At 39.4% G+C, this 21,370-nt stretch overlaps 2 protein-coding genes and 1 long non-coding RNA gene across 4 annotated transcripts; all 3 read left to right on the top strand.

Annotated features, from left to right (window-relative positions):
• The first annotated feature begins 156 nt into the window (after window positions 1-156).
• Window positions 157-4,356, top strand: LOC128602511 (CMRF35-like molecule 6). Its single transcript, XM_053616374.1, has 5 exons — window positions 157-557; window positions 2,758-2,883; window positions 2,967-3,053; window positions 4,031-4,071; window positions 4,154-4,356. The coding sequence occupies exons 1-5, from the start codon at window positions 329-331 to the stop codon at window positions 4,343-4,345; spliced, it is 675 nt and encodes a 224-aa protein (XP_053472349.1). The 5' UTR covers window positions 157-328; the 3' UTR covers window positions 4,346-4,356.
• Window positions 4,357-7,690: 3,334 nt separating this feature from the next.
• LOC128602487 (uncharacterized) lies at window positions 7,691-14,126 on the top strand. Of its 2 annotated transcripts, none has more exons than XM_053616330.1 (7): window positions 7,691-8,218; window positions 8,379-8,678; window positions 9,037-9,369; window positions 9,572-9,628; window positions 9,908-10,021; window positions 10,119-10,159; window positions 13,309-14,126. In XM_053616330.1, exons 1-7 carry the CDS (start codon window positions 8,179-8,181, stop codon window positions 13,750-13,752), a joined length of 1,329 nt encoding a protein of 442 aa, XP_053472305.1. In that variant the 5' UTR covers window positions 7,691-8,178; the 3' UTR covers window positions 13,753-14,126. The 2 variants fall into 2 exon arrangements, with proteins under 2 accessions (XP_053472305.1, XP_053472306.1); XM_053616331.1 differs by having other exon boundaries at window positions 7,694-8,218; window positions 9,911-10,021.
• A 2,426-nt stretch (window positions 14,127-16,552) lies between these two features.
• On the top strand, window positions 16,553-17,991 carry LOC128602521 (uncharacterized). The gene is made up of 3 exons (XR_008384851.1): window positions 16,553-17,035; window positions 17,195-17,494; window positions 17,894-17,991. It is a non-coding gene; the product is annotated as an uncharacterized LOC128602521 (long non-coding RNA).
• The last annotated feature ends 3,379 nt before the right edge of the window (window positions 17,992-21,370 follow it).

The raw sequence follows: 21,370 nt of genomic DNA, 5'->3' as shown, positions 1-21,370 counted from the left end.
TCATCTCCACCTAAAGATTTCTTTTAAGCATTATTAGCCATAATTAACGTTGAAGCTAAACATAAAATTCATAAGGCAATTTAGATTTCAGTGTTAGCTTGTTGCGTCATTACTTGAATCAGTTCTTAAACAGTGTATTGCTTGGTTTATTACACATTTCCCATTTATTGTCAGTATGACATCACTGTATGTCCTTATTGTTCTGTTTTGATTGACAGATCTCTCCTATGAGAAAGCCACCAGTAAGACTGTCCTCGTAGGAGAGAATGTGACCATCGGCTGTAGCTATCCAAACTCCCACAGGAGTGATCCCAAGTTTTTCTGCAAGATGTTGCACAGTGGTGTTTGTACTTATAAAACATCGGTTAAAGAAAGTAGAACAGCTGTAAGAGAGGAGAAAATCTCTCTGAACGATGACAGAGCAAAGCAAGTGTTCACTGTGAGCATAATGCATGTGACCGAGCGGGACTCGGGGGAATATTGGTGTGGAGTTGAAGCAGGGGAATCTGAAGATGGATACAAGGTCTACATCATGCGCATCGACATGACGTTCACCGGTGAGTCTATATGAGCACAAAAGTGAACCGACATGGCTTTAAAAGCTAATTACCTCACCGCAGATTTAGATAACTGATATTTAGTACAGATTATTATCTGATGGAGTGTAGTAGTTTCTGGCCAACAGTTTCATGTTCTGCACATGGTTCAGTATTCTCCCCAGGTCATGTGGCTTATCAGATATATAAATAGTGTTTAAATAAGGAACTGAAAGGAGTCTGAATTAGTAAGCTTATTTTCTCTATGGTGAGTGTTTTAGCTAACAGTAAGTATCTGAGTGCATGCATGGTTCAATGTATTAAACATAATGCATACTCTAGCAAGCAGTTTATCAACAACAATATTGTTTTCAGAGATACTGTCGGTGTTGCAATATGCAGTATTTTATAGCATGTTTAATGTATGGAATAAAACCAGCGTGCTTTTGTAAGAATATAATCAACACTAGGGTGGTGTGATGCAGCCTATGGTTGCCAAGACACCTCCAGGGTTGGGGTTTCGAATCTTACCTCCGCCCTGTGTGTGCAGAGTTTGTGTGTTCTCCCCATGTTTCAGGGGTTTCCTCCGGGTACTTTGGTTTCCTCCCCCAGTCCAAAGACATGTGTTGTAGGCTGGTTGGCATATCTAAATTCTCTCATAGTGTGTGAATGTGTGTGTGTGTGTGTGTGTGTGTGTGTGTGTAATTGTGTCCTGCAATGATTGCAAAGGGTTGGCATCCCGTCCAGGGTGTCCCCTGCCTGGTGCCCCAAGTCTTCTGGGATAAGCCCCAGGCTGCCTGTGACCCTGTGTAGGACAAGTGCTACAGAAATTGGATGGATGGACATTTAACGTCATGAAACATACAAGAAAAAAAGTAATTTTTTTTCCTGGGCAGTGGTGTCTCAGTGGTTAAAGGCTCTGGGTTACTGATCAGAAGGTCATGAGTTCAAGCCCAGCACTGCCAAGCCCTTAACCCTCAGTTGCTCAGTTGTATAAATGAGATAAACGTAAGTCGCTCTGGATAAGGGCGTCTGCCAAATGCAATAAATGTAAAATGTAAATGTAGTTCCTGTTCTCACTTACATTATAGCAGTTATAAACAGTCATTCCCTCACCAGACTCTTTTTTTATCCCTTTTAAATTTAATAAGACAGAAACAGACATTTTTTTTTACAGAAAATTTCGCCATATCAATTACACACACATTTGTACACACTCTACGAGTCCCTGTGAATGAGCTGTTACTATAGAAACGATCACGTATTAGAATGAGTGTATTAATATAAACCTGTGATTCACAGCTGCACTACTGTCAGAGCCGCTGTTATAGAAATCAGTCAGAATCCTGAAGACAGCAGCACTGAGGTAGAAAATGTGTTTTTGAATAAATCAATCAATCAAAAAAATAAAAAAATTCCAATTTAATTACACACTTCCCAGTTTCAGTGTTAATTAATTTATTTATTTAAATAAAAGTATCATCAAACCTCCACAAGTTTTTTGAAACACAATAAGTGTTGCTGCCGGTTTGTCAGCAATGCTGTGTACATTGCATGTGGCTCCGGGGGTAGATCCACATGCTCTACGTGTATAGATGTGTATAGAGGTGGCAGAGCAGGTTGTCTGTCGTAGGGTTGGCGGTTCGATTCCCGAACATGACTCCACATGCTGAAGTGTCCTTGGGCAAGACACTGAACCCCAAGTTGCTCCTGATGGCAGGCTAGCGCCTTGCATGGCAGCTCTGCTATCGTTGGTGTGTGAGTGGGTGTGAATGGGTGAATGAGACACAGTGTAAAGCGCTTTGTAGAACCACTAAGGTTAAAAAAGCGCTATATAAGTACAGACCATACATCATAATTGTCACGTTAACAAGGTGGAGTTAGCAAGTGCAGCTAAAAGCTTTAATGAGAGGCAGGCAGACAAATCCAAAAGGATAGACAGAAATGTAGTCAGGTGATCTACAAACAAGATAAACTAGGCTAGGCAAGGAGCAAAATGAGAAACTGGATCGAAAACCATGAAATGCGGACAAGGAATGAAGGATTGGTAAGGCTCTGGCGGCTAAACACAGAAAAAAAAAAACACAGTCAATGCTCTGGTGCGAGGGGAAATCTCTGACAATAGTACAGATCATGTATCATACAAATGTCTTCAAGTATCGTGATATAATATTTTTGTCATATTGGTCATCAGTCTCAATAATATGCCTTTCTACTATAGATCCAAATGTTAGAGTTTCACAACGACCTTCATCCTTGTCATCATCATCAACAAGCACGCATCGAATTCCCACAAATTCAAGCAAATCTTCAACATCTCATCCTGTACCAACTTCTCTTCTGACTGGTGAATGTTTAAATCTGAATCACAGATCAGCGGATACGTAAAAGTGACTGACTCACTGATTTACAACTGTGTTTCTCTTCCAGGATCTCCAGTTTTCATCACTGTTTCTGTCATTCTGGCCGTGCTTCTGGTTCTTCTGATCGCATTCCTCACTGGGATTTTCTGGAGGAGTAATACATCTCAAAAATCTCACACTCGCCACACTGCACACACCTCCATCAAGTTTCTAATTAAGTTCAGTTATGTGGAACTGATTTAGGACCAGTTCTCTATCCACATGTCTATCACATGTCCTTGGTTAATATATTTGTATTATTTTAGAAACTCTAATCAAAAACTGCTTAAAATGAATACATATAGGATACAAATATGCCTATAAACAAGTAGATGAAGCTCCAGCTTCTACTCCAACAATCGATGTGACATTAGAATCCGTGTTCTAGATTAAAATCGTTTTATGGATGTAATTGCATTTAAAGATTTGAAAATATAGTTCTGTTACACCACTAGAGGGCAACATAGAGCAGTAAACTTCCAGCTGTAAACTCATTAGCAAGCTAAAAATTTGACAGTAATACCAATCCGAAATCCATTTCAGTTCCAGGATGTAGCTACAAAATACTGAAAAGTTCAAGGGAGTGAATACTAATGCAAAACACTGTAAACCCTTAATCTTTTCAAAGCATAATTTAGGAAAGTTTGTGCCATTTGTGGGTGATATATATTCATTATACATACATACATATACATACATATATTCATCTTTTTGCATGTTCAGAATGTACATTTCAGATAAAAATGTTTATAAACCATCACATTTAAGCTGATTTTTATTTTTGGGTCCAGCCCGCTCGACATTGGATAAGTTCCACTTTAATTAAAGTCACCGAATCAAGTGTCAAAGTTGCTAAATCCACCACATTGGGTGGGATTTTAATGAAAAAGAAAAAAAAAAACAGCTCTGCCTTTTACATTTAAACTTTCACGTACACGATTCATGTCAAACAAGTCATAATTGTTTTCAAAGTTGCCAAGGTTCATGTGTACATGTGTCCAAAAGACTGAAAACACAATATTCAGTGATTTGTCTGTATTGCTTGTAATTACTAATAATTCAATAGTGACATCGAATTTTTTTTTAAAACAGGGATGGATCCTATTCTCTCAGTTCCAAGAACCATCCATGAGGTGAGTAATGATTTTGTTTTAAATCAGTTCACTACAAGAATGGAATTCTCACCACTGATAACCGTAATGTCTGCGCTCTCAGGTTCCCTCTGCTGACATCAGACGCCTTTCTAACACCCTTTACTCCACTGATCATTTACCCACAATCCCTGCTGATTCTTCACATGCTGTTTACGCTAACATTGGATTACCCACAATTCCCACAGATGCTGTTTATGCTACAACACAACTGCCATCAGATGGTCCTGATCAGTATGTCTGTTCCACGACTTAGTTACCCAAAATTCTCTCTGACTCCTCAGTGCTGCTCTCCTGACATCTGGTGAAAGCCCAACGTATGCAGCACTGAGTGTGACTATGCTACATTTAACGTTACTGGGAATAGATAGTTTTTCATAGTTGATAGTTGAATTGAACGTGAATCGAAGGGGGCTTTGGCTGAATGCACGTTGAGATGATGTCACTTCATACCAGCTCCCGCATCACAATTTCCATACTCATGTTCCCAGCCACATTTCGCACAACACACTTTCCCTTTGCATATAGACGTGGTATGACTCATAAGTTGACATTTAAAACAATGTAATGGTGGAGGTACATACTCCCTTGCTGGATAGCTGATGAAGCCTAACCTCACACATGGGGGTAAGGAAGGTCCGTCAAACTGTGTCATTACAGACAAGCTATCACATCTTTCATTATTTTGCCATCTCATCAGTCTTCTAGCTGTGATAACTTTTCCTCATACTATACCAAATTTCCTTTAGTTTCCATTCAGACTCATCTCCAATAACTTGGAGCTGAATTACTGTGAAGAGCAAGTGATCACTGCCTGCAGTAACTTCATTACCTACAGCACAGGAATGAAGTCCTGCATCATCTTCTCTTACATCACTGATGTTCACACTGAACTCTCTCTGAACATTCCCTCAATGTAAGTGAATGGGAGTTTTGGGGAATGTTCATTATCTGCAACAGGAATACCGAGAGTCCGATCAATTTTGAAAAACAGAGCCTGACCAGTGTGATCAGCCTGAAGGACTGTGCTGAGTTTGGTAGAAATAGCTTGACGACTCAAGGAGTTATAACAGTCAATGGGAATTTTGGCCACTTTGAGCTTCCGAACCGGGAATTCCAGAATTCCGATCACTTCGAGTTTGGTGCATGTAGCTTAAAAGCTCTGGGAGGAGAATTACTTTTTTTTGTGTCTCAGAAGAATAATAATAAGCTTATAAAGCAAAACAGTATGTTCCCGCCCGAGGCCGACGAGGCGACCTCCTATGCCACGTTCCTGTCCGAGGCCGACGAGGCGACCTCCGATGCCACGTTCCTGTCCAAGGCCGACAAAGTGGCCTCTCCAGCCACGGTCCTGTTCGAGGCCGGCAAGGCGACTTCCTATGCCATGTTCGTGTCTGAGGTTGATGTCAAGATCAACCAGGTCCTGTTCACGCCTGAGTCTGCTGACCCTGATTTCCTGTTCCTCTGAGGACGTCGCTCTGCCTTCTCGCCCTGCTGAACCCGCCTTTGGGGGTTGGGGTTCTATCATGTCATGGCAAACTAGTGCCTCCATTTACCAGAATGCATCACGAACTACAAACATGGCCGACGACTACAACTCCTAATGGAACACAGACACGTCATCTTCTCCTGAGGATTGGTCGCACACACCTTTTCCCAATCACACTGACAATCACCACACTACTTAAGAGACTGCTCATTCACACGGTCTTCCCAAAGTAATACGTTCAGTTGCCATAGTCTCTGTATTTTACCAAGATGTTCCATTGTTTTGTCTATTCTGGTTTTGATGTTGCTTTGGCTTTGACGTTGATTTCTGCCAAACCTGCTCTATCCTGTTTGCCTGATTGCCTGACCACTGCCTGCCTTTTTGCCTTGCCCTACATTATAATCTATATTATAATATAGATATTATAATCTTCATTAAAGCTCTTAACCGCAATTGCATCTTTCCTAACCTCCATTATGTGATTCACGTGACACCTTGAGAGGAACCAGACTCAAAAAGGAACCCATCCTCATTCGAGTGACACCAGATAGTTCGATTATAAATAAAGCCCTTCTATAAATGTGCTAATACTACATGGTCAGTTGTATTACCTGGAAAATTCATCACAGTTTGTACATGAAGTCTGTTTTCTTTGAATAAATCAGAGATCTTTCCATTTCAATTTTGTGTGTCTGTGTGTTATTTGGCAAGTCTCCCAAGCAATTGGTGTAGGAAGGGTATGGCAGGGTGAGGACACCATCTTTTTGGGTGCGTTTGCTTTCTCTCTTCTTAAGAACCATGACCGGAAGATTCTCAAATTTTAACAGTAGGTTACTTGTCACAATGAGCGAGACCAGTGACCATGCAAAACGGCAAACCTCTGGGCAATCACTTGTTCTAAAAACCAAGAAACGCAGAATGGAGCAGAATCTACAGGCAAAAAGGGAAAGCGACAGAGTTCGTAATAAAACCAGAATCAATACTGGCTTGGCTTTTCAAAGATGGCGACAACTCAGAGGTGTAAAAGGTTTTAAAAGAGACCCGGAGATGGCTTTTTTCTTACTCAACAGGTAAGATATTTTATTGAAATGATAGATAGCCAGAGTTCATTGTGAAGCGTTATCTATTGTAAAGGTGATTTGTGTATGAGGTGTTATTGCACAGTGCAAGGACAGACTGTGCAAATTATAAACCTAATAGGTAGCTAAATTAATGTTTTCAGCTGGCTAATTAGTCATCTTGTGACCATATCCATCTAAACTGGTTTTATCTCTTAAGCCCATTAGTGAATGTTTTATGAGCAGTAGGATAATCTCTATATTTATATCTCTTTAAGTGAAAGAACAATTCACTTCTACTCCAAGTAAAACTCATCTGCCACCGCCTGTACCACGTTTGACCTTATCAGACTAGCAATCGTTAGGCTTGCAAATAACAACTTTTGTAATGTAATTAATTTAAAAACATCAGCGTTTCTAATTAGTCAAACCCAGGGGCATTAGCTGGACTGTTACTCATCCGGGGCTGAGCCCGGATTCTTCTCCATGCATTATTTCCAGCTCAGCTTGTAGCCCTAAAGTTTTGTTTTAGGGAAGCTGAGGAAACGTAGCTTGATGTATGACATGATCAGAAAAGCTGCCTCGGGTGTGTCACTGTGTGTAGGACGACCAGACCGATAAGATATAAAACTTTTCTAAGTAGGCTAGTTTGATGTCGCTATCCAAGGGGAGGCACAGCTAAGCTATGGGTTTATCTGCTACAGTGCCATGTAAAATACATTATCTTTCCTTCTGCTCTTCTCATATCATGTTCACGTAAACTGGAACTCATATAGACATTTACACACCTTGTTTTCCTGCTCAGCATCAGAGGATGTTACTGTTTCAGTTTCAACACCTTTACTGGTTTAGAAAAGAAGCACAGCGTTCTTTCGCAAAATGCATGCACAGCCAAAAGTCATATAGTGTATCTTTAATTGAGTTCTCTTGATCTACTTTTAGGACTTGTGTGAAAACCTGATGATGTTTTCGGCCATATTTATGCAGATATATAAAAACTATTTTTTTATTGGTGCTGATGGGAAGACCTCAGGCACAAATTCATCTTGGGCACAAATAGCAAACTTACATCAGTGTGAATGAAACAGGAAATGACCAAACAGGAAGAAGTGTCTATTTCCTCATCAGTCAAAGACCACAGACAGACCCATCAGACTTCGAGCAACTGTTTCACAACAACCACAGAAATGGAAATAAACAGAGGGAAAAAGAGAGAGAGAGAGAGAGGAATAGATATAATAGGGAGTTAGACAAATAGAGAGACAGATACCTGTGGGTTAAGAGTTGGGTTTGGGATTTTTTCAGGGTTTTAATTGATATTGATTATTTATCACATAATTGATCAGCTGAGAGATGATCGTGTTTCAGCGCTGTCAGTGGGAGGGACTGTGAAGTTCCTGAATGTGGGCACATACCACAGAAAGAGGAAATGACCAAACCCAAGACAACTGGAGGAAGAGACATCTAGAAATTACACAGATCAAACTTTAATTTCCACAAAAGTCTCTTAGTAGTGGACTGGAGTTTGAAGTTCGGTTCAGAATGAACATCCTCCTCCTCTTCACCTTCCACCTGATCTCAGGTCAGTGATTCTACTTTAAATGATAAACTACAGAGTAGAGTAGGACGAACCGTTACAGTTTTGTGCTGCAGTTATTTTAATACTGAACTGTAGTACTGAGAGAATTCAGAGGTGTTTATCATCAGAAAGATGACTGAAATCCTTCCATTTTGATCCGCAGGTCCAGTGCACTGCTCTGACGTGATTGGTTATCCTGGAGGTCACTTATTAATTGACTACAAACGCCAAAATTATAACACGTCTACTGTGTATTTTTGCAAATTAAAACCACAAGCAGAGTGTGAATATTTGATAACAGTTCAGGGCAGAGGCTCAGCTCATAAAGACAGATTTAGTCTGTATGACTCCGGTGAATTTATTACAGTGATATTCAGAAATCTGAGTGTACAGGATGCTGGAATGTATCAGGGTGGAGTGAGGAGTGTGTGGAGTCACGACATTAACCTGAAAGTGAACAGTGGTGAGAAAATTTTAAATCTTTGACATTTAACAAATTTAGCCTTTAAAGCATTTAGCGTAATATATTGTAGTACGTAACAGCAGGTTCTTAACACCAAAAGTTAATGTAAGAAATAACTATCTTGATTGACATGTAGAGATTTTGCCTGGAAAAACAACATAAACAGAAATATATAATCAAGTGAAGTGTAATAAATTTCAAATGCAAGCCTGTTACTTTAGCTTCGCGTGTATAATCACAGTGATGACGTTTATCTTCTCTTTACGTGCACATAAATCTACATTTAGCTATAAAAGCTGATCTCGTGATAGAGGGGAGATGAATAGTTCTACACTAATTCAGTTTGTGTGATTGACAGATCCATGCTGTAGCAGGACACAATCAGTAACAGGTTATCTGGGACAGACGGTGACGATCAGTTGCTCCTATCCAGTAGAGTTTGAAACAAACATCAGGTCCGTCTACAAACTGGACGGTCGCTCCGAACATGAAGTGATCCGCACCAGTGGAACACAACAGCATCAGGAAGGCAGATTCTCCATTTCTAATGACAGGAGGAATAAAGTGTTCAGTGTGAACATCAGTGATGTGAGAGAAGATGATGCAGGACTTTATTCCTGTGCAGTTGGTAATGAGGCGACTGAAGTCACTTATCAGTCGCTCTTCACAGCAATTCAGCTCCAGGTTACTGGTGAGAACTTTTTTTTATCTATCTGTAAATAAGAACATGTTTGAAGGAATGTGTGTGTGTGTGTGTGTGTGTGTGTGTGTGTGTGTGTGTGTGTGTGTGTGAAACAGGGCACTGCAAGGGTTACACTCCCCCTATCATGATGACTTATTTGTCTTTTCGTTAATGTATGAACACGGGTAAACATCATGATGCACGTAAACAGATGTAACAAGAGACCCAACAAAGATTCCAGATGGCATACCACACACACCTGAACCTGGTAAGACTTTACAATACACAGATTAACAGTATATATGACCAGGAATTAGATATACTGTAAGTGGTAAATAGCAGAATCAGGTTAAGTTATAGATGTACTTCACACTAGACTAAATGAAGATTTTATCTCTATAGAAATGTGGATTTCTAAAGCTCATTTTGCATTTTAATCAAGTATGAAACTAAAAAAGTGCAGCGCTATGCAGAAATCCAGATTCAGGTTTTTTGGGTGAGAGCAGGTTGAAATATTGGGTTGAAGGTTGAACACAAATGTCATCAGCAGGTTCCTCACTCATCATCATCATCATCATCATCGTTGTGTGTGTCTGTGTGATTGTGCTGCTGATGGGTGGATCCGTACTCATCTACAAGTTGAGAAGCAACAGGACGCAAGGTACTGTTTCTTTACACACACACACACACACACACCTCTGCCTGCGGTTTTATGTTAAAACCGCCCTGTTTGCCTGACGTGTTCCTTCTTTTTGCAGATTCTGCCTCTATACACCAGCAAACAGAAACAAATAACATGGTGAGTGACAGTTATTCGGATGTTGTCATGATTTCAAGGCAGAGACGGATGCAAGTGCAGATTTACTTTAATATAGCTACAACGGTAACACAAAACAATAGCTACAGAACTTGTGGCAAAATACTAAGGCAAAGACTAAACATAAACCAAAGACCTTAAACACAGCAACATAGACAACAGAAAAGGAAGACAAACATAAGACGAAGAGTGCAGTGCAACCTGTGGCTATATGCACGAGTCCTCGTTAACGAGAACGTGATTCAGGTGCAGGTGGTCATGTGACTGTGATGCGGTGAGGTTCAGTGGCTGCTGCGAACTGTAGTTCAGAGTTCCTTCTCTGATATACAGTACCTCACAAAAGTGAGTACACCCCTCACATTTTTGTAAATATTTGATTATATCTTTTCATGTGACAACACTGAAGAAATTACCCTTTGCTACAATGTAAAGTAGTGAGTGTACAGCTTGTGTAACAGTGTAAATAACAAGTCACTAACAAGTCACATGACACCTGGGAGGGAAAATGGCTAATTGGGCCCAATTTGGACATTTTCACTTAGGGGTGTACTTACTTTTGTTGCCAGCGGTTTAGACATTAATGGCTGTGTGTTGAGTTATTTTGAGGGGACGGCAAATTTACACTGTTACCCAAGCTGTACACTCACTACTTTACATTGTAGCAAAGTGTCATTTCTTCAGTGTTCAAAAATGTGAGGGGTGTACTCACTTTTGTGAAATATTGTACAGTTGACAGTTGTACTAAATAGGGATAAAGGGAAAAATGTCACACAACCATTCAGTAATCACACATTTCCAATTGTATTCATTTAGTTTGTGCAACACTGATTTTTTTTCTATTTTTTTTTAGATGTGTTCATCCATATTTTTCTTTTATGGATGAAAAATGAAAGTGACTTTTTCAACCAGTTTCAGCTGAAATATTTCAGTGGCAATGTCCCCTCTAAGTAACTGTTGCTATGGTTATGCCTGTCATCTACACGACTCCGGCATTTCCAACCCTCAAAAACGGAGACTTTTGGAAACGCCGAAGACCCCGTTTTAGTTTGAAAACTCTTGGCTTGCGTTATAGTGTGAACAGACCAAAACTCAGACTTTTTAAAATGAAGGCATGGCTTTGCCCACATTAGCCTCCTGATTGGCTCTTCGGGATCATTGTGTATCCTTCCCTGATTCGTCAAGCCCCTACCACATGACTGATACACTTCCTTGATCATATACACAACAACACGGAGACTGAACCACAAGCTTTGCTGGCTTGTTGTCATTCTTAGCAGCCATTGTGCAATTAAATTCTGTATTTTATAATACTGCAGCTGAAAAAAAGGTGAGCTTAATGAATGGTCTGCTTGTAACCTAGAAACACTGGATTCAGCACTTGATTTTGAGCACGGTACAGATGAAGTAACCAGACTGACAGAGAAGTTGCAAGGTATTTTAAAACAAACAGACAAGGCAGCCACTCAAGGGACTGATGAATATGAAATTTACAGTGGGCGGAATTAAGTATTGGACGTGTCAACATTTCTTTAAGTAAATATTTTCCCAATGAGGCTATTCACATGAAATTTTCACCAGACATCAGAATTAACTCAAGAAACCCGGAAATATAAAGAATTCACAACATTAAAGTCCATAAATAAAGTTATGTGTAATAAAGTGGAATGACACGGGGGAAAAGTATTGAAGTATTGAAAAAAATGTTGACGCGTCCAACAATTACTTCCCCCACTGTGTGTGTGTGTGTATATATATATATATATATATATTGTTAGGATAAAGCAAATAACAACTTTATCTTCATCTTTATCTTCTCTGTCAGCCTTGCAGCCTCTTAGTTCATTTACTCAAACGAAAAACTAGCGCATGTGGTTTATCACGGAGCGTATACGGCGCCGGAGAATCTAAATGAACACACTGGCAACCAGAGCAATTCAAAGAGACGTCCGATTTATTGCAGATTCACAGAGGGTTATATAGGCAAAATAGCCGTGCACAGGCGCACTGATGTTGAAATAATATGGCAGTTGAACTATCTTGCCACGTACGTGAAAACATCTTAGGCAATACAAGAAAGTACAGGTTTCTGAACATATATGATGTGTGTTCACTTAACAAAAAAGATGAAGTTCCTATGGTAACATTTTAACTGGCACGTACACAACAGACAGGTCACGAGACAGAAATTAAACTATAACCTAAACATACTTATACATATCTGAGGGAATAGAGAATAGAGAGTTTCCAACATATATATATATACTGAATGAATATACGCATATAGGTTAAATAAAATGTGTCTGGTAAATAAAAATATTGTACTTTCTTATTATTAATAGTTTGCTGTACGTGTTGTAAAACAGTTAACAGAAGGGAGTAAGTGAACCAAAATGATATTAGTTATGGTAACATACCAGTATATTCACAGAAGAAATTTTTGCTCAAGTTACTCAAAGTTTTGAAATTTGTGTTCAAAGAAATTTTTATTTGCTCAGTTCTGTAAAAAAAATTCAGGGAACATTGTTCAGTGGCATCCCTAAAAATATAATTAAGCAATTTTTGTCTAATGTTAGCTAAGTCAAAACACATGGAGAGATTTTTATTTTGTATTATTGAACTCAAGAATATACACATTGCTGTAAGTTACAAAGAATCAAATATACTGCAATTCAATCTCCACAAACAAACACTAGCAGTAGCCTTTGAGCCTAGTTTAATGTGCTGTCTCTCCATTTGTGACAGTGCCACTAAAATACCACTAATAATGTGAGAAGAGAGGCAAGATGGTGGCCACCAAATATAACTGTATGTCATTACAAAAATGCACACACAGTTCTTAATTGGAATCCACACCTCCTGATAATTTACTCATTCAAACTCAAAATAATTTCACACCTGTGCTGCTCTTTGTTCGGTTACTGCCTGTGCTGATGGCCACAAACATACTCAGAAATAATGCTTCATTTTTAATTTATATTTATTTTTATTAATAAATGTACCATTATCGCAAATAATATATCATTAATCCATTATTAGATGTGTGTCCAATGGTTTTGCTTCAAAATCTTCTGTCTTAATTTTGATGGTGGGATGATTTTTTTCTATGATCTGTTTATCTCTATTTATTTCAGACTGCTGATTATGAAAATGATCCACCTCAGATTCAGAACACCATAATGCATCCGGTCTACCAAAGCCTAAATCCCAACACCAACCAATCAGATTCAGTCTACCAAAGCCTAAATCCCAACACCAACCAATCAGATTCAGTCTACCAGAGTCTAGACCCTTACACCAACCAATCAGATTCAGTCTACCAGAGTCTAGACCCTTACACCAACCAATCAGATTCAGTCTACCAGAGTCTAGACCCCAACACTATCCAGTCATATTCAGTCTACCAGAGTCTAGATTCTAACACCAACCAATCAGATTCAGTGTACCAGAGTCTAGATTTTAACACCAACCAATCAGATTCAGTGTACCAGAGTCTAGATTTTAACACCAACCAATCAGATTCAGTGTACCAGACCCTAACCTCCAACACCAATCATGTTCAGTCTGCCAGAGTCTAGACCCCAATACCAACCCATAAGATTTAATTTATTAGAGCCTAACTCCCAAAACCAACAAATCAGATTAAGTTTAGCAGAGCCCAGATCCCTGTGCTGTCTGAGTGGGAGGTATGGTGTTACCCCCTCCCCTGACAATCAGAGTGACACTGACCAATCATGTGAATCTTTGAGCTCCTGTGTGTATAAGAGCTGCTCAGCTGTCCTGTCATGTACAGTAGCATGAGCAGAAGCTGGAAAAGGTACAGTGGCTTAACGTGTAAATTTCTTTTCACCATCTTTCAAAATGTACTGCAGTCTACTCTGTTTTTGTAATGGATTGTACTTTATGTTTTTTAACTAATTTGTTAAAATAAAATCCATGCCCTCTTAAATTATTCAAAGAACATTCTCCTTTTTTTGAAATGAACTCTTACACACGGTTGTTAAATCCAACCAAAGTCTTTTCATTTCCTGCATGTTTATCACAGCAGCATCGTTTCTGTGTGGAGAGAGAAGTGGACGTTTTATGCTGTTGAAGTAAGAATTCATTACATGTAAGTAATGAATTTTCAACAGCCACTGAGTAGAGTGATGCTGTTCCTGTGGCTCAGTTACAAATGGTGTTTATTGGACATATAGCACACTACGTAGATTCTACTATAGCATTATATTATAGGCTTTGTAATGAATATGTGGTGACTTCTTCTCAGTCACGTGTGAATAAGCCCATTTAGTCCTGTGTGCTCTTTAACTAAACAATTCAATTTAATTCAGTTTTATTTGTATATCACTTTTAACAGTGGACAGTGTCCCAAATCAGCTTTACAGAAATATATAAATTCAGGATATAGATTTTAAATGTATGAATTTATCCCTAATGAGCAGTCAGAGGTGACGGTGGTGAGGAAAAACTCCCTGAGACGATATGAGGAAGAAACCTTGAGAGGAACCAGACTCATTAGGGAACCCGTCCTCATCTGGGTAACACTGGATAGTGCGATTATAAATAAATACACCCCTTCTATAAATGTACTAATACTACATGCTCAAGTGCAGTTGTGTAACCAGGAAATTCATTACAGTTTCTACAGGAAGTCTGTTGTATTGAACTTCTCCACTGATCACTGATGGAGACTCGAGTGCAGAACTGTTTGTGGTAATTGTAGTGCTAAAGCTATCATAGTATAACTGTTCATATGAATTGAGGTCCAAAGCATCTTTATGGTGTTTAAGTGGAACCATCTTCGGTAATCTCAGTGATCTTTAGTCTGCACCATGTGGGACATCCTCAGCAGCAGCATGTGACTTCCAACTGATGAGAACTCCAACCAGAAGTAGAACATCAGGATGGATCAGGCAGGTCCGGAGAGCAGAAGGGGTCAGGATCACTGGCATCTCAGGAGTATCATGTGTAGCTCGACAGAGAGAGAGAGAGAGAGAGAGAGAGAGAGAGAGAGAGAGAGATTATTAGGTATGCTTATTGTCCTGTAATGGTTAAGGACAATGTACTTTGCATGAGTGAAAGCAGGGACTCCGGAAAGACTAGCTATGACAGCATAACTAAAAGGCAGAACCAGAAGGTAACACAGACACAAGGGCTCCTTGGGACATAAGGGACCTTAAGGGACACACATGGGGGGGGAGCATCCAAACATCCAAGATGTGTTATTCACCCGTGCGTGTCTCGTCATATCCTTAAACAGAGAAAAGTAGCTCAGGCTACTTTGTCACGTGTAAGGTGTGAGAGTAGCGTAGGTGATACGTTTACTGTGAACACTCTTCCCTCTCTGTTCCTCTGTTAACTCTTCCTAACCAGGTACAGACAGATAAAGCCCCTCACCATTGTGCATTCCTTTTTCTCCCCGAAAACCATTTACATACCTTCCTGAATAACATTTGCTCATATTCCTATAACTTCCTGAAAACCACATATGGAGCAGTTCCTGTCTTACATTGATATGCTTCCTGTTTTATGCAAATATGCCCTTCCACCTAGCCAATCAATAGTTAACCCATTGTCTCTGTTGTGTGTCAAGCATGATATATACTCTGCCTTTCTTTGAATAAATCAGAGATCTTGTCATTTGAATTTTGTGTGTCTGTGTGTTAATTAATTTAAAAACATCAGTGTTTCTAATTAATCAAACCCAGGGGCGTTAGCTGGACTGTTAATCATCCGGGGCGGAGCCCAGATTCTTCTCCACGCATTTCCAGCTCAGTTTGTAGTCTAAGTTTTGTTTTATGGAAGCTGATGTAACTTAACTGTCAATGTATAACATGATCAGAAAAGCTGCCTCGGGTGTGTCACTGTGTGTAGGACGACCAGACCGATAAAATATCTAACTTTTCTAACTAGGCTAATTTGATGTTGCTATCCAAGGGGAGGCACAGCTAAGCTATGGGTTTATCTGCTACAGTGCCATGTAAAGTACATTATCTTTCCTTCTGCTCTGCTCATATCATGTTCACGTAAACTGGAACTCATATAGACGTTTACAAGACTTGTTTTCCTGCTCAGCATCAGAGGATGTTACTGTTTCAGTTTCAACACCTTTACTGGCTTAAAAAAGAAGCACAGCGTTCTTTCGCAAAATGCATGCACAGCCAAAAGTCATATAGTGTACCTTTAATTGGGTTCTCTTGATCTACTTTTAGGACTTGTGTGAAAACCTGATGATGTTTTCGGCCATATTTATGCAGATATATAGAAACTATTTTTTTATTGGTGCTGATGGGAAGACCTCAGGCACAAATACATCTTGGGCACAAATAGCAAACTTACATCAGTGTGAATGAAACAGGAAATGACCAAACAGGGCAAAGTGTCTATTTCCTCATCAGTCAAAGACCACAGAACCATCAGGCTTTGAGCAACTGTTTCACAGCAACCACAGAAACAGAAAGAAATGGAGAGAGAGAGAGAGAGAGAGAGAGAGAGAGAGATGTATAGAGATAGTAGGGAGTCAGACAAGGGGGTGGGTTTGGGATTTGGGTTTAAGATTTTTTCAGGGTTTTAATTGATATTGTTTGATTATTTATCACATAATTGATCAGCTGAGAGATGACGGTGTTTCAGCGCTGTCAGTGGGAGGGACTGTGAAGTTGAGTAACGTGAGCACATACAGCAGAAAGAGGAAATGACCAAACCCAATAGAACTGGAGGCAGAGACATTGAGAAATTACACAGATGTGCATTTTTTCATGTTTTCATTTCTACAAAAGTCTCTTAGTAGTGGACTGGAGTTCGGAGTTCAGTTCAGAATGAAAATCCTCCTCATCATCATCACCTTCCACCTGATCTCAGGTCAGTGATTCTACTTTAAATGATAAACTACAGAGTAGAGTAGGACGAACGTTACAGTTTTGTGCTGCAGTTATTTTAATACTGAACTGTAGTACTGAGAGAATTCAGAGGTGTTTATCATCAGAAAGATGACTGAAATCCTTCCATTTTGATCCGCAGGTCCAGTGCACTGCGCTGACGTGATTGGTTATCCTGGAGGTCACGTATTAATTGATTTCAAACTCCCATTCAATATCATGACTACTGTGTATTTTTGCAAATTAAAATCACAAGCAGAGTGTGAACCTTTGATAACAGTTCAGGGCAGAGACTCAGCTCATAAAGACAGATTTAGTCTGTATGACTCCGGTGAATTTATTACAGTGATATTCAGAAATCTGAGTGTACAGGATGCTGGAATGTATCAGGGTGGAGTGACGAGTGTGTTGAGTCACGACATTAACCTGAAAGTGAACGGTGGTGAGAAAATTTTAAATCTTTGACATTTGATAAATGTGGCCTTTTTTATGTAATCCTGTATAAAACCAGCAGGTTCAGCTGATCTAAGATAACTATCTTGATTGACATTTGCCAATGACTGACAATTTTAAATCTTTTAGCTTTTAAAGCATTTATCGTAATATATTGTAGTACGTAACAGCAGGTTCTTAACACCAAAAGTGAATGTAAGAAACAACTATCTTGATTGACATGTAGAGATTTTGCCTGGAAAAACAACATAAACAGAAATATATAATGAAATGAAGTTTAATAAATGTCAAATGCAATTCTGTTAATTTTGCTTCTAGTGTAAAAGCTGATCTCGTGATAGTGGGGAGATGAATAGTTCTACACTAATTCAGTTTGTGTGATTGACAGATCCATGCTGTAGCAGGACACAATCAGTAACAGGTTATCTGGGACAGACGGTGACGATCAGTTGCTCCTATCCAGTAGAGTTTGAAACAAACATCAGGTCTGTCTACAAACTGGACGGTCGCTCCGAACATGAAGTGATCCGCACCAGTGGAACACAACAGCATCAGGAAGGCAGATTCTCCATTTCTAATGACAGGAGGAATAAAGTGTTCAGTGTGAACATCAGTGATGTGAGAGAAGATGATGCAGGACTTTATTCCTGTGCAGTTGGTAATGAGGCGACTGAAGTCACTTATCAGTCGCTCTTCACAGCAATTCAGCTCCAGGTTACTGGTGAGAACTTTTCTTTTTTACTATCATATTGCAGTGAATTACTGAAACAATAACTCAATAAAAATAGTTACTCTTAGTGGCATAGTGACTGTTGCTTGTTATTTTTTATTTACTGACATGTTTACTAGGACATAGTGTATAAAACCAACATCAACAAAGTAATTCATCATCAGTTTATAGATCTGTGACTGTCTCGCTGAGGACAGTCTTTATGTCACCGATTTTTCTTTGTTCCATAAATATATGAACATGGTTGTACGTTTACGGGGCATGCCAACAGAAGTAACAAAAGACACAACAGAGATTCCAAGTGACACAGCAGACACACTTCTTGGTAAGACTTTACAATACACACATTTGTGGTCTGTTCTGTTTGTGGGAAAATAAATCAAGTCTAGACATGTAGACACCAGTATAACTTTTTGGTTCCTTATTTTTTAAGGAGTTCAAGGCTTGGGTTTGAGATAGATTATATTATAGATAATAATAATAATAATAATAATAATAATAATAAACAGAAGTTTTAAATGGTAAAAATCCACCCACTTCTTTTATTTTCCCAATATATCATAAACAGTGTCTCAAAATAAGTCGTTTTCATTTTCTCCCTTACGTGGCGTCACACTGGAACAAGCCCCACCCAGGGACTCTGCCCTTTTAGCATAGCTCCTCCTCTGAGTAAGAGGCACACAGTCCACCATGTTCTCCACACTGGAGCAGCTACGGTGCTAAGAATGTCTCAGCTTCATAAGCTTTATAAGTGTTCTGTTGCTGGCTGTAAGAATGAACGTAAGAGTCTTCATGTACTCCCGGCACCAGAGCCACTGAAGACGTTTATTTTTGAAGGAAATGTGCCCCCAAAAATACCTTAAAGGATTTTACCCCAGACTGCTTTGTGAATGAGCTTGTTAGCAGATTCCACGGCTAATGCGGCTAAAGTTACCATTGGCTCTGATTATATTCACAGAGACCAGAGCTATGTTGGCATTTTTTTATTTTAACCCGAAAACGCACCTTTATTATGCACAATACAGTAAGGTGATTGTCTTTTTGAAAACTGTGTATGTTTTGGGCGAATCATTTTAGTATCTGAAGCACGAGCTGTAAAGGCACAGCCCTCTTTCTGTAAAGGGGCGGGGAGCAGCAGCTCATTTGTGTTTAAAGAGACAGACACGACATATCCAAAAAGGGGCATTTACAGCAGGGTATAATAAATGATCCCTGGGGTATTCTGAGCTGAAACTTCACAGACACATTCTGGTGAAAGCTGAGATATTACATCTTGTAAAAAGGGGCATAATAGGTCTCCTTTAATTTAATGGATGAAGTATGCTAAAAGAGTTCAACTATATTTATATATTGATTTTGAAAGGTTAAAAAGTTTAATGGGTAAAGATGAAAATCTTCTAAATGATATTTAAAGGATAAAATGTTAAACACATTGAAATATGTTTAAAGGGTACAATGTTAAAAAGTTAAAACTTTTAAGGTTAAAATATAAAAATATTTCTGTGATATTCCAGTTCGTTGCAAGGGTGTTGCTAGGTGGTAGCTATGCTAACCAAGTTGGTTGCTAGAGTGTTGCTAAGTGCTATGCTGTCCCATCTGGGTGCTAGAGTATTGCTTGGCAGTTGCTATGGTATTCCACTTGGTTGCTATGCTAGCCCAGTATTGTGCCTGGGTGTTGCTAGGTGGTTACTATGGTATTCCGGCTGGTTACTAGGGGGTTGGTATGGCATTCCAGGTGGTTGCTATAGTGTTGCTAGGTGGTAGCTCTGATATTCCAGGTGGATGCTAGGGTGTTACTAGCTGGTTTCTATGCTAGCCCATTTGGTTGCAAGGGCCTTGTTAGAGGGTTCCTATAATATTTCAGTTGTTTGCTAGGGTGTTGCTGTGCTATCCTAGTTGGTTGCTAGGGTTTGCTAGGTGGTTGCTAGAGTGTTGCTAGATTCCCCATGTTTCATGTCTGTAGCTCCTGCGGTTCGGTCTGCATGGCATCCCAACCAAAACTAAAAAGCATCCCGAAGTCTTCCCTGTTTACAAATGGACTTTGCAGTGTTGCTACGTGGCAACTATAACTCCAATCTTTTCCAAAAGCACAAGCACCCTGTTTCCATATGGGGTCTACATCTGTGCCAGAAACAGCGTTGCTGACAAACTGTAAAGAGTGATACTGTATGTTTATGATGGAAAATGAGTTCTCAGTCTGATTATCAGCGTCATCCACACCTGTCTTTGTCTCACCACCTGAGGTAAAAGCCAGGCACATAATCTGATTGGCTGGAGCCTCACCATCGGCTCTTCAGTCCTCTGATCTTATCTCCAGGTTCCTCTGTCACCATCGTCCCTGTGCTTGTCTGTGTGATCTTGCTGCTGGGCGTTGGATTAGCACTGATCTTCTACAGGCAGAGAAGGAACAAGTCACAAGGTACATAATAGTGCCAACACTAATCCTGACACGCTCTGTTGTTGGAAATTGAAAAGAAAAGAGAACAAAGTGTTAATTTGATTTAAAATATTAGAAATAAGAACATTATTTGCGTTTCCCTTATAAATTAAATCGGAAAACAACTGTCTGGGTTTACAGCCAATGTTGGTATATGCTGGTTTGGGCAAAACAAAAGTGAAAAATCATTTTATGTTTGTTAAACTAAACTAACCCTATTTTCCCGATCAGGTATATTGGTAAGAGATTTCTTTTTCATTGTCAAAGACACGTGATTTTCTCTTTCACAGGTTCCTTGCAGAGAAATGAGACGGAGAGACATTCAGTGAGTATCTGTTGAGTGTTGAACAGGACCGTCCTGTTTAACGTTACGTTTTAACTCAGTTCTACAAGCCACTTTAGATCGAGGGATTCTGTCTTGTGGGACTTATGTGAAAGTATTTATTTCTTATTATTTAGTGGTTGGAACAGTGCTGTGGTAGTGATAGGTGATTCACTTTAAAAAAAGGCTATGTTCACATTATAAGTTTCATTGAAGATGAAGATTTTTTTACATCTTCATGGTTCACAGTCAGAACTGCAACTGAGCCATATCTGATCACTGTTTCAAACACAACATGGACTCAAGGTTCCTTTCAGTTTTACTCAAATTGACTCCCCAAATTTGAACTAAATTACCAGTTACCCCATTATTCTAG

The sequence above is a fragment of the Ictalurus furcatus genome, chromosome 26 (genome assembly GCF_023375685.1).
Source record: "Ictalurus furcatus strain D&B chromosome 26, Billie_1.0, whole genome shotgun sequence".
NCBI lineage: Eukaryota > Metazoa > Chordata > Actinopteri > Siluriformes > Ictaluridae > Ictalurus > Ictalurus furcatus.
The sequence above is the reverse complement of the archived record's forward strand: the minus strand, read 5'-3'. Positions and strand labels throughout refer to the sequence as shown.

Excerpts from the sequence above, each read along its gene's own strand:
- LOC128602511 (XM_053616374.1), top strand. The coding sequence starts at position 329 with ATGTTGCACAGTGGTGTTTGTACTTATAAAACATCGGTTAAAGAAAGT. Across the intron at positions 558-2,757 it reads CATCGACATGACGTTCACCG|ATCCAAATGTTAGAGTTTCA; the intron begins GTGAGTCTATAT and ends TTTCTACTATAG. Across the intron at positions 4,072-4,153 it reads TTCCAAGAACCATCCATGAG|GTTCCCTCTGCTGACATCAG; the intron begins GTGAGTAATGAT and ends CTGCGCTCTCAG.
- LOC128602487 (XM_053616330.1), top strand. The coding sequence starts at position 8,179 with ATGAACATCCTCCTCCTCTTCACCTTCCACCTGATCTCAG. Across the intron at positions 8,679-9,036 it reads TAACCTGAAAGTGAACAGTG|ATCCATGCTGTAGCAGGACA; the intron begins GTGAGAAAATTT and ends TGTGATTGACAG. Across the intron at positions 9,370-9,571 it reads AATTCAGCTCCAGGTTACTG|ATGTAACAAGAGACCCAACA; the intron begins GTGAGAACTTTT and ends GCACGTAAACAG.